Here is a 12690-nt window from a genome sequence, read left to right as displayed (position 1 = left end):
TCAGCTGGCCTTTTCAAACAGATGGCCTTTTCAAACAGATGGCCTTTTCAAACAGATGGCCTTTTCAAACAGATGGCCTTTTCAAACAGATGGCCTTTTCAAACAGATGGCCTTTTCAAACAGATGGCCTTTTCAAACAGATGGCCTTTTCAAACAGATGGCCTTTTCAAACAGATGGCCTTTTCAAACAGATCTTAGACTAAAATGGCATGGTCATTGACAAAAAAACTTTTACAACTCATAGTGTAAATATATATAAAACACAGGACAATCACGTTTTTGACTGCACTGGGCCATTGATGATGACATACTGCTGTAAATCATGAATAATCAGGTAGGAAACCCCATCTCTGATAGCATACCCTGTGTCTCAGTCTGAACAGGTCCTCCCATACAGAGACTGGTAGCGAAGCTGGAGGCAGAAGACTTCAGGGCCTCGTTGTCTCTGACCAGCTCCTCGACACGCTGACGCAACTTAGACGCCTCCCACTGAGACTCCTCCAACAGGTCTCCTACACACCAGACAGACAGGCAGACAGACAGACAGGCAGACAGACAGGCAGACAGACAGGCAGACACACAGACAGGCAGGCAGGCAGGCAGACCATTAGTATCAACCGTATTTACAGTAGTAAACTGCTCCTACACACCAGACAGACAAACCATTAGTATCAACCGTATTTACAGTAGTAAACTGCTCCTACACACCAGACAGACAAACCATTAGTAACAACTGTATTTACAGTAGTAAACTGCTCCTACACACCAGACAGACAGACCATTAGTAACAACAACAGTATTTACAGTAGTAAACTGCTCCTACACACCAGACAGACAGACAGACCATTAGTAACAACAGTATTTACAGTAGTAAACTGCTCCTACACACCAGACAGACAGACCATTAGTAACAACCGTATTTACAGTAGTAAACTGCTCCTACACACCAGACAGACAGACCATTAGTAACAACAACAGTATTTACAGTAGTAAACTGCTCCTACACACCAGACAGACAGACAGACCATTAGTAACAACAACAGTATTTACAGTAGTAAACTGCTCCTACACACCAGACAGACAGACCATTAGTAACAACAACAGTATTTACAGTAGTAAACTGCTCCTACACACCAGACAGACAAACCATTAGTAACAACAACAGTATTTACAGTAGTAAACTGCTCCTACACACCAGACAGACAGACAGACCATTAGTAACAACAGTATTTACTGTAGTAAACTGCTCCTACACACCAGACAGACCATTAGTAACAACAGTATTTACTGTAGTAAACTGCTCCTACACACCAGACAGACCATTAGTAACAACAGTATTTACAGTAGTAAACTGCTCCTACACACCAGACAAACCATTAGTAACAACAGTATTTACTGTAGTAAACTGCTCCTACACACCAGACAGACCATTAGTAACAACAGTATTTACAGTAGTAAACTGCTCCTACACACCAGACAGACAGACCATTAGTAACAACAGTATTTACAGTAGTAAACTGCTCCTACACACCAGACAGACAGACCATTAGTAACAACAGTATTTACAGTAGTAAACTGCTCCTACACACCAGACAAACCATTAGTAACAACAGTATTTACTGTAGTAAACTGCTCCTACACACCAGACAGACCATTAGTAACAACAGTATTTACAGTAGTAAACTGCTCATACACACCAGACAGACAGACCGCTAGAAACATCTTGATTTGAAGTAGACCTAGTCACTTGTTCATTATGTGTTGTGGCATATAGCTGAATGATATTCACAGTCTACATGACCTATAATACATGACGGATAGACAGTAGCTAGTGCTTCTGATGACGAACAACTAAGTCATGCCGACCCTGAGAACATTACTCATTACAGAGAAACAACACATAACCAAAGAATGGACTACGTCAACACTCACTAGTCCCAAGTCACTACAGAGAAACTCCCTGCACACATTACAGCACATAACCAAAGAATGGAATCAGGTCTAACCACATTGTTCCTACAAGACTATGAGAATGGAATCTGTAATGCCTAGGTCACAACACTAATCTAGACAGATGACTGTGATGAGGGTTGAGGTCCTGGTTGTGTGGGGTGTGGTCTTGAGATCTGTCAGATCACATGTAGTTAACCCAGGTCTACTGCTGTATTGGTACAACGTCACAAGTACCAACACTAATACAGACATATGGGGGGGGTGTTGTTTAAAGACCTGTAGTCTTACATGGAGTATAATCATTTGAAATCCTCCGAACTAAAATCTTACGTAATGTGGTCAAATGCCTGATTACATTCTTTCCACAAGAGATTAGGATCATAATACAGAGCTGGTGATCTAGACCAGAGAGGTAGTATATATCACAAAAGCAGGTACAGACCTAAGCTCTTGAGTCCCTTCATCCTCTCTCTGAGCACGCTGTTCTCTTCCAGTAGTAATCTATAGCTTCCCCCTCCACCGCTGCTGCTCTCCTCCCTGGCCTCTCTGGCCTTAGCCTCACCCCCGCCTGGGTCGTAGATACGATAGGGCCCTTTTCCTTCCATCGCCACTGATTCACTTACCAGGCATGGTGCTGGGAACTGGAGGAACAGAACAAAAATGTCAATAGGAAAGAACCAATAGAAAAGGAGAGGCAGAGCTGTGTGGGAGGTTTCAGTTAGGGAATGTGTTTTGACTGTGCTCAGTAACTTTTGTTACAGTATGAGGAAATAGGCACATGTCATGTTTACCGTTTGTCATGGGAGAACCTATACTTCAGTAGCCAGATCTCAGATCTGTTTTTGCCATCACATCAACTCCTTGGCATGGCAATGACTGACAAGACAGATCTGGGACCAGGCTAAGTCAATAGCTATATCAAACAAGGCTAAGGAGGAAACTAATAGACATTGAGATGTTTAGCCTGCCATAACAAAATTCATACCACATACAGGAGGAAAGTATAGTTAGTACTACTAACCTCACCTAATACAGGAGGAAAAGTACTACTAACCTCACCTAATACAGGAGGAAAAGTACTACTAACCTCACCTAATACAGGAGGAAAAGTACTACTAACCTCACCTAATACAGGAGGAAAAGTACTACTAACCTCACCTAATACAGGAGGAAAAGTACTACTAACCTCACCTAATACAGGAGGAAAAGTACTACTAACCTCACCTAATACAGGAGGAAAAGTACTACTAACCTCACCTAACACAGGAGGAAAAGTACTACTAACCTCACCTAACACAGGAGGAAAAGTACTATTAACCTCACCTAACACAGGAGGAAAAGTACTATTAACCTCACCTAATACAGGAGGAAAGTACTATTAACCTCACCTAATACAGGAGGAAAAGTACTATTAACCTCACCTAATACAGGAGGAGAAGTACTATTAACCTCACACTACCTAATACAGGAGGAAAAGTACTACTAACCTCACACTACCTAATACAGGAGGGAAAAGTACTATTAACCTCACACTACCTAATACAGGAGGAAAAGTACTACTAACCTCACACTACCTAATACAGGAGGGAAAAGTACTATTAACCTCACACTACCTAATACAGGAGGAAAAGTACTATTAACCTCACATAGGAGAAGTACTAACCTTATACAAGGGGAGAAGTTTGGTTATATAACAAGCATTGTGTTGGCTCCCCACCATAAACCATTTACAAAGTAAAGAGTCATTAACGCCACCATCAAAAGGGGATTTCTGCAAAAGCTATTTCGAGACACAATCATTTGAATGTGTAACTTACACACTGATGTGTTCAAGTCATTGAGTGATAACAAGGATGTAACAATGCCACACTGGAGAATACCCCTTAGGGAAATGACCATGCAATATTTAACTGAACGTCCAGCCAGACAGATGAGAAACAAAGACATTGTACAGTAACCAGATGATTTAAAAGACCCTTGCTAGTGCAGTTGACATCCGTTGCAAAATATAATAATGAAATGAAAGACAAGACATTATTTTGGAAAACTTCATCATTCAAACCAATTGAAGCTGGATGTTGTCATGAGATGTGATGACATCAACCTAACGTTACGACAACACCACATCATCATCATCATCATCATCATCATCATGACCAAACTCACTCTGGCGTCTTTTCGGCCTCTCTTTCTTTCTTCGTTCATTATTGATTAGAAGAGACGGCTAAAAAGTGTCCAGTCCAGAAAAGATAAAAGTCCCTGATTAGATGACAAGCGAGAACATCATCTCTCGCAGTTCAGTAGTTAGTAGCAACATCCGACAGTTACACTAGCTAAGCTAATGTTAATGACTAGCCATGAAGCTATCTAACGTTAGTCATCAGTTGCTATGCTAGGATGCTGGAAAACCGTCAGCTAACAATTAGGACATCGGACTGTTTAGCAAGCTAACATTATGCTTACTTGAACGATAGCTAATTAACATTATCGTTAGCTAGCTATCTGTCAAAGTATTTCTACAAGATAACCTGGCTAACCCGTTAGCTGATTGTCATGCAAATGCTAGCTAACATGACAGAATACATCTTACAGATAACTAACTAAGGGTAACTAGCCATTTGCTACGCATCAAAACCAGTGTGTTTCCTGATAACGTAGCTAGCCAGCTTTAAATTCATTTCATGGTAACCAAAGAACAAAGAGACCGTTGGCTTGTATTAGCTACCTTTCTGCTTCAGTGGCTCCTTCGATTTGCCCAGACACCAATTGCGGAAGTGGGTCTCTGCTGTGACCTGGGAAAGTCCACCTCGCTCTCGTCTGATGTAAACAGCTGTGGTTGACAACCGGGTCGACCAATGCAGACGCTTGACACAGACTGGTTTAATCTTTAAAGAGACAGTGCAGGGTTTTGCTCCAAACCTTGGTAGTGTAGGGATTATGGGTGGGGGGGTGACTGGTTACCTTCTACCACCAGGGCTTCAAAGCTACAAAGGTTGGTTGAAACAATAACACAATAACAAAGCAGACAACACGCCTCTGCCTCTGGTATGGACCTGGAGTCATGTAACCATTCTCACATTCATAGACAGAGCTATAGATGCAAGGAGGACTGACCATCCATGATATAACTTATTCTATTTTTCATTTGATTTGATCACAATTATAGTTTTAACCATGTTATGAGGCTATACAGTGTTTCTTTACTTTTATGTTGTTTACAAACATTGGAGTAAAACAAGTTTATATTTCAGGTTCTGATGGGGTACGACAGTTAAACTAAGCTCATGAGGCATTTACCAATTGTATTCTTCAAGAATCAATGGGTATATATCATTCATTTATTAGTCCAAAAAATTATGTAGCAACTAAGGATTCTAGCTATTAGCTTCACACCTCTAGGCAGAGGCTGTAGTACAGTCACACATTCACTACTCCTTTACAGCTCCACACCTCTAGGTAGAGGCTGTAGTACAGTCACACATTCACTACTCCTTTACAGCTCCACACCTCTAGGTAGAGGCTGTAGTATACAGTCACACATTCACTACTCCTTTACAGCTCCACACCTCTAGGTAGAGGCTGTAGTACAGTCACACAGACTTCACTACTCCTTTACAGCTCCACACCTCTAGGTAGAGGCTGTAGTACAGTCACACATTCACTACTCCTTTACAGCTCCACACCTCTAGGTAGAGGCTGTAGTATACAGTCACACATTCACTACTCCTTTACAGCTCCACACCTCTAGGTAGAGGCTGTAGTACAGTCACACAGACTTCACTACTCCTTTACAGCTCCACACCTCTAGGTAGAGGCTGTAGTACAGTCACACATTCACTGCTCCTTTACAGCTCCACTCCTTTAGGTAGAGGCTGTAGTACAGTCACACATTCACTACTCCTTTACAGCTCCACACCTCTAGGTAGAGGCTGTAGTACAGTCACACATTCACTACTCCTTTACAGCTCCACACCTCTAGGTAGAAGCTGTAGTACAGTCACACAGACTTCACTAGTCCTTTACAGCTCCACACCTCTAGGTAGAGGCTGGAGTACAGTCACACATTCACTACTCCTTTACAGCTCCACACCTCTAGGTAGAGGCTGTAGTACAGTCACACATTCACTACTCCTTTACAGCTCCACACCTCTAGGTAGAGGCTGTAGTACAGCCACACAGACTTCACTACTCCTTTAAAAGCTCTACAATAGGCAGAATTATTATTTCCATGATGTTCTATCTATGCACATATAAACTTTGGAACGACCTTGATAAAAGCGCCAACACCAGCATGCATAGGCTTACTGCAGATCGTTTTCAGCTGCTCAGTTATTTTCAAAGACAGGAATCTCATGATGGGTGACCTCCATACACTAGATGCAATCAAAACCAATAATGAAAAGAAAATAAAGCCTTAACATGAACTGCTATTGGCAAAAATATGTGAGACAGTGCACAGTGAGACAGTGCATAGAGATAGATAGAGCACTCATTTTTGTATCTGTGCCATTATGGAGTCTGTGACAGCATGGGCATCTCCATTTTGAAGACGTACATTTTCTTCTTCACGATTGGCTGATCCCTCCTGATGACCCGGTTGGACATGAGTCCTACAGAGTCACCAACAGGGATCAGCCAAGGAAGTTGGAAGTCCCACCTAGTTGACTACATTAAAATGGTGGAAGCCCTAAATTGCGCTGGCCATCCTAATACAGCCTTTTGGCCACTAGAGGCCTCTCTCATTCTCTATGGTCTGTAGGACCCATTGGACATCATATTCAGGGTTGAGGAGTAATATAATCTGATTACAAAAAAAACATTAAGTGTAATCAGTTACATTACCAGCAAAGATGTTGTAATCAGATTACAGATTACTTTTGGAAAAACTAGATGATTACTTCTTGGATTACTTTTAAATTCTGAAAGGATGTTTTCTAAATGACATTCAATTCAGCATTGAAAAAAAGCGCAAGTTTAAGTTTGTTCCCCCTCAGCGAATCTGACTACAAATCAGGGACCACTATGATAACATACCAAACGTGTTTTATGGATCCTTTTAATCTTCTAATTAATACCTCTTAAAGGGGAAGGTCATCTGAAAGTAATCAGATTACGTTTCTGAGTTTGGGGTAATCCAAAATTGACGTTACTGATTACAATTTTGGACAGGTAACTAGAAACTGTAACAGATTACATTTAGAAAGTAACCTAGGCAACCCTGGCCATAACCAGCACCCCAAGCTAACCTTAGGCATACAAGACTGAAAACCGTTGTTTACGGTGTGGGAGCGACACAACAGTTCACTCATGTCAGGCCAGGTAACCGTCACAATGGTTAAAACTTGGCATACTGCTATCTTTTCATTCTTCCTTTTCCATCAAACCCAGTCGTGTGTCACGCAGACAACCTAGGTTCAAACCCAGTTGGGACTAAAGACAGTGTTAGCCCGCTGAGCTAAAGCTTAATGAAATCTGTTTTTCGACAACATTAATCTTCTAGCGCTGCAAAAATTCACATTTGGCGTTACGTAACCAACAAAACATGTTTATATTGTGAAACAAGAAAAACTGAAAAATGTTGTCTTGCTAAACAAGAGTAATTTTGTTTTATTGCTTTTCTTGTACATCGGCTCACTGGTTTAGAATAGAGTAGAATAGAGTACAGTAAAGTAAAATACAGTAGAATAGAGTACAGTGAAGTAAAATAGAATAGAGTACAGTAGAGCAGGATAGAGTACAGTAGAGCAGGATAGAGTACAGTAAAGTAGAATAGAATAGAGTAGAATAGAGTACAGTAGAGTATAAGAGAATAGAGTAGAATAGAGTACAGTAGAGCAGGATAGAGTACAGTAAAGTAGAATAGATTAGAGTACAGTAGAGTAGAATAGAGTACAGTAGAGTAGTCTAGAGTAGAATAGAGTACAGTAGAGCAGGATAGAGTACAGTAAAGTAGAATAGAGTAGAATAGAGTACAGTACAGTAGAGTAGAAAATAATAGAGTACAGTAAAGTAGATTAGAGTACAGTAGAGTATAATAGAATAGAGAAGAATAGAGTACAGTAGAGTAGAATAGAGTAGAATAGAGTAGAGTACAGTAGAGTAGAAAAGAATAGAGTACAGTAGAGTAGAATAGAGTAGAATAGATTACAGTACAGTAGAGTAGAAAAGAATAGAGTACAGTAAAGTAGAATAGAGTACAGTAGAGTATAATAGAATAGAGAAGAATAGAGTACAGTAGAGTAGAATAGAGTACAGTAGAGTATAATAGAATAGAGTAGAATAGAGTACAGTAAAGTAGAATAGAATAGAGTAGAATAGAGCACAGTAGAGTATAATAGAATATAGTATAATAGAGTACAGTAGAGTAGAATAGAATATAGTATAATAGAGTACAGTAGAGTAGAATAGAGTACAGTAGAGTATAATAGAATAGAGTATAATAGAGTAGAGTAGAGTAGAATAGACCACAGTAGAGTATAATAAAATAGAGTAGAATAGTACAGTAGAGTAGAATAGAGTAGAGTATAATAGAGTACAGTAGAGTAGAATAGAGCACAGTAGAGTAGAACAGAATAGAGTAGAATAGAGTACAGTAGAGTAGAATAGAGTACAGTAAAGTAGAATAGAATAGAGTTGAATAGAGTACAGTAGAGTAGAATAGAATAGATTGGAATAGAGTACAGTAGAGTATAATAGAATAGAGTAGAGTATAATACAGTAGAGTATAATAGAATAGAGTATAATAGAGTACAGTAGACTATAATAGAATAGAGTATAATAGAGTACAGTAGAGTAGAATAGGGCACAGTAGAGTATAATAGAATAGAGTAGGGCAGTAGAGTAGAATAGAGTACAGTAAAGTACAATAGAATAGAGTAGAATAGAGTACAGTAGAGTAGAATAGAGTATAGTAAAGTACAATAGAATAGAGTAGAATAGAGTACAGTAGAGTAAAATAGAGTACAGTAGAGTAGAATAGAATAGAGTAGAGTATAATACAGTAGAGTATAATAGAATAGAGTAGAATAGAGTACAGTAAAGTAGAATAGAATAGATTGGGATATAGTACAGTAGAGTATAATAGAATAGAGTAGAGTATAATACAGTAGAGTATAATAGAATAGAGTATAATAGAGTACCGTAGACTATAATAGAATAGAGTAGAATAGAGTACAGTAGAGTAGAATAGAGTACAGTAAAGTAGAATAGAATAGAGTAGAATAGAGTACAGTAGAGTAGAATAGAGTACAGTAGAGTATAATAGAATAGAGTAGAGTATAATACAGTAGAGTATAATTGAATAGAGTAGAATAGAGTACAGTAAAGTAGAATAGAATAGATTGGAATATAGTACAGTAGAGTATAATAGAATAGAGTAGAGTATAATACAGTAGAGTATAATAGAATAGAGTATAATAGAGTACCGTAGACTATAATAGAATAGAGTAGAATAGAGTACAGTAGAGTAGAATAGAGTACAGTAAAGTAGAATAGAATAGAGTAGAATAGAGTACAGTAGAGTAGAATAGAGTACAGTAGAGTATAATAGAACAGAGTAGAGTATAACACAGTAGAGTATAATAGAATAGAGTAGAATAGAGTACAGTATAATAGAATAGATTAGAATAGAGTACAGTACAGTAGAGTATAATAGAATATAATAGAGTACAGTAGAGTATAATAGAATAGAGTAGAATAGAGTACAGTAAAGTAGAATAGAGTAGATGGAGCCCGATCTAACACAAATCTCCATTTAAATATTTATTTTAGTTCAGGACTCAGATTCATCTGTCCGGATGGATACTGGCCCTTGATCTAGTGGGCCCTGGGCATGTGAGAAGTGGGTCGTCAGTTATGAGAAAACATCAAAAATCACATACAATTTTGTTTCTTAATTTGTGTCGTTGGAGGACGGTCAGTTTCTCATTTCGGTCTTGAGCACTTTGATCATTCAAGTTTCACAAAAACATTTAATTAAATGAATATATTTTAAATACCAAAAGTTATCAAAAGTTATTTTCTTCTTTGTAGAAAATTAACGTCAAAGAATTTGCTGCAATACATGGCAGACTTTTGGCTTCTCCTCAAGCAAAAAAATACTGTGAAAAGTCCACACCTGGACTGTAGCTTGGTTGGATAAATGCTGAATAGAAAGCCAGTCTGGAAACGCTGGCTGATATTTACATTGTTCAGTATAGTGCTTGTTATTCATAACTCAGATATACTGTTAATGCAAGCCAATAGTAACATGTCTATCATTTGTTGTGTGGAGTGATTACAGAAATGTCATGTTATAATTTCGGGATGTGTTTTTTTTTTTTAACAACAAATATTACCTATAATTATTCCCATACTAAGGTTAGCCATTTTTTTTAAATCAAATCAGTCAAAGAGATAATATGACATCACATGAATGGAATTAAATGTTTTTAGCCTAGGTTGCTAGATCGAATCCCTGAGCTGACAAGGTCAAAATCTGTCATTCTGCCCCTGAACAAGGCAGTTTAACCCACTGTTCCCCAGTAGGCCATCATTGTAAATAAGAATTTGTTCTTAACTGACTTGCCTAGTTAAGTAAACATTAAAACATTAATTTTAGATTACTGGAAGAGTATCATATTTATATTTTTGATGTATTTGTCTGAAATAATTTGAATTATATTGTAGATTAAATGAACCTTTTTAATATTAACAATCATTCACAAATCAAATTGCATTTTTTTAACTAACTTGATTCGCCCATGTAAGCACATTAGAGGTTTCATTCAGCATGACCAAGTCAGAGTTAAAAAGCTTTACCACAGGACTCTTTATAACCTAGACAAACTATCTTATAACATCAAACAAAATTACATCTATAAATACAATTTGGAAAAAAGCGAACAAACATAAACTCACCCACACATTGAGCGTGTGTCCGAGAGACGTATTTTAAGGAAATTGGTGAATAGTGGGGGAAGCAATTTCAATGTTTTTACAGAGATGGGGAATTCCCACTTAGAGAAAGGGCCACAGTCCATAGCCTCAACAGAAGAGAACACAGTAGAGCAGGGCGACCTGGGTTCCGTCTAACTGCGCAAAACAGACACAATCCATACTCTCAGTCTGCTACTGTATGTGTTAGTTATATTCTACACAGGAATAGTAGAGTTGCAATGTACTCTTTATGAATCAAAACTAAAGTGTGCTGGAAATTACATTAAATGTCTCTTTGCACATTTAGTTTACATAACACAGAAATTAATGGCCATATAGTATAAGGCCTAATAACCAAGTTTAATCTCATTTATATTAAACTTGCCTAGTTAAATAAAGGTTAAAAAAAAAATCTATGAATGTATAATAATTAACATGAAATAGGGATAATTTTGAGGTTGAAGTCTTTGTTTAAATGAGCGGTGTTGGGTTGCTGCACGGTGCAGTTTAAATGAGCAGTGTTGGGTTGCTGCACGGTGCAGTTTAAATGAGCGGTGTTGGGTTGCTGCACGGTGCAGTTTAAATGAGCAGTGTTGGGTTGCTGCACGGTGCAGTTTAAATGAGCGGTGTTGGGCTGCTGCACGGTGCAGTTTAAATGAGCGGTGTTGGGCTGCTGCACGGTGCAGTTTAAATGAGCGGTGTTGGGCTGCTGCACGGTGCAGTTTAAATGAACAGTTGGGCTGCTGCACGGTGCATGTTGCCATGGATCTCTTGGCCTGATGTAGGGGATTTCCTCCTCTCTCAAAACCCTTTTTTTCTTCTTTCCGCTTTTAACTCTGAGACGGCTTGACAACAGCTGCACTCACAAATACAGCTCATCACATACAGTAAATCATACAGTACATCATACAGTATATCATACAGTACATCATACATCATACAGTTCCTCATCCATCATACAGTACATCATACAGTAAGTACATCATACAGTACTTCATACATCATACAGTACATCATACAGTACTTCATACATCATACAGTACATCATACAGTACATCATACAGTACATCATACATCATACAGTACATCATACAGTACATCATACAGTACATCATACATCATACAGTACATCATCCATCATACAGTACATCATACAGTACATCATACAGTGCATAATGCATCATACAGTACATCATACATCATACAGTTCATCATACAGTACATCATACATTATTTTAAATTTTATTTATTTCACCTTTATTTAACCTGGTAGGCAAGTTGAGAACAAGTTCTCATTTACAATTGCGACCTGGCCAAGATAAAGCAAAGCAGTTCGACAACATACAACAACACAGAGTTACACATGAAGTAAAACAAACATACAGTCAATAATACAGTAGAAAAATAAGTCTATATACAATGTGAGCAAATTAGGTGAGATAAGGGAGGTAAAGGCAAAAAAGGCCATGGTGGCAAAGTAAATACAATATATCAAGTAAAACACTGGAATGGTAGATTTGCAGTGGAAGAAAGTGCAAAGTAGAAATAGAAATAATGGGGTGCAAAGGAGCAAAATAAATAAATAAATGTATCTGCTCTGACAGATACATGATACAGTACATCATACATCATACAGTACATCATATAGTACATAATACATCATACAGTACATCATCCATCATGCAGTACATCATACAGTACATCATACATCATGCAGTACATCATACAGTACGTCATACATCATACAGTACACCATACAGTACGTCATACATAATACAGTACATCATACAGTACATAATATATCATACAGTACATCATACA

General features: G+C 38.2%; 1 protein-coding gene across 9 annotated transcripts in view; it reads right to left on the bottom strand.

The window, feature by feature from the left end:
• LOC106604149 (TNFAIP3-interacting protein 1) overlaps positions 1-10977 on the bottom strand; it is a 43246-nt gene extending 32269 nt beyond the window's left edge. For 4 of the 9 annotated variants that reach the window (XM_014198557.3, XM_014198559.3, XM_014198558.3 and 1 more), the window contains exons 1-4: positions 4679-4843; positions 4120-4177; positions 2396-2594; positions 363-512 (exon numbers count right to left, since the gene is read on the bottom strand). In XM_014198557.3, coding sequence (XP_014054032.3) covers positions 363-512; positions 2396-2594; positions 4120-4158 — 388 coding nt within the window. In that variant the 5' untranslated portion in view covers positions 4159-4177; positions 4679-4843. Of the gene's footprint in view, positions 1-362; positions 513-2395; positions 2595-4119; positions 4178-4678; positions 4894-10851 lie in introns of those variants that run through there. The other 5 variants (XM_014198562.3, XM_014198563.3, XM_082975014.1 and 2 more) reach the window with 3 other exon arrangements.
• Between the last annotated feature and the right edge of the window lie 1713 nt (positions 10978-12690).

Source organism: Salmo salar, chromosome 05, assembly GCF_965601325.2.
Source record: "Salmo salar chromosome 05, fSalSal1, whole genome shotgun sequence".
In the NCBI taxonomy this organism is placed as follows: domain Eukaryota; kingdom Metazoa; phylum Chordata; class Actinopteri; order Salmoniformes; family Salmonidae; genus Salmo; species Salmo salar.
The sequence above is the reverse complement of the archived record's forward strand: the minus strand, read 5'-3'. Positions and strand labels throughout refer to the sequence as shown.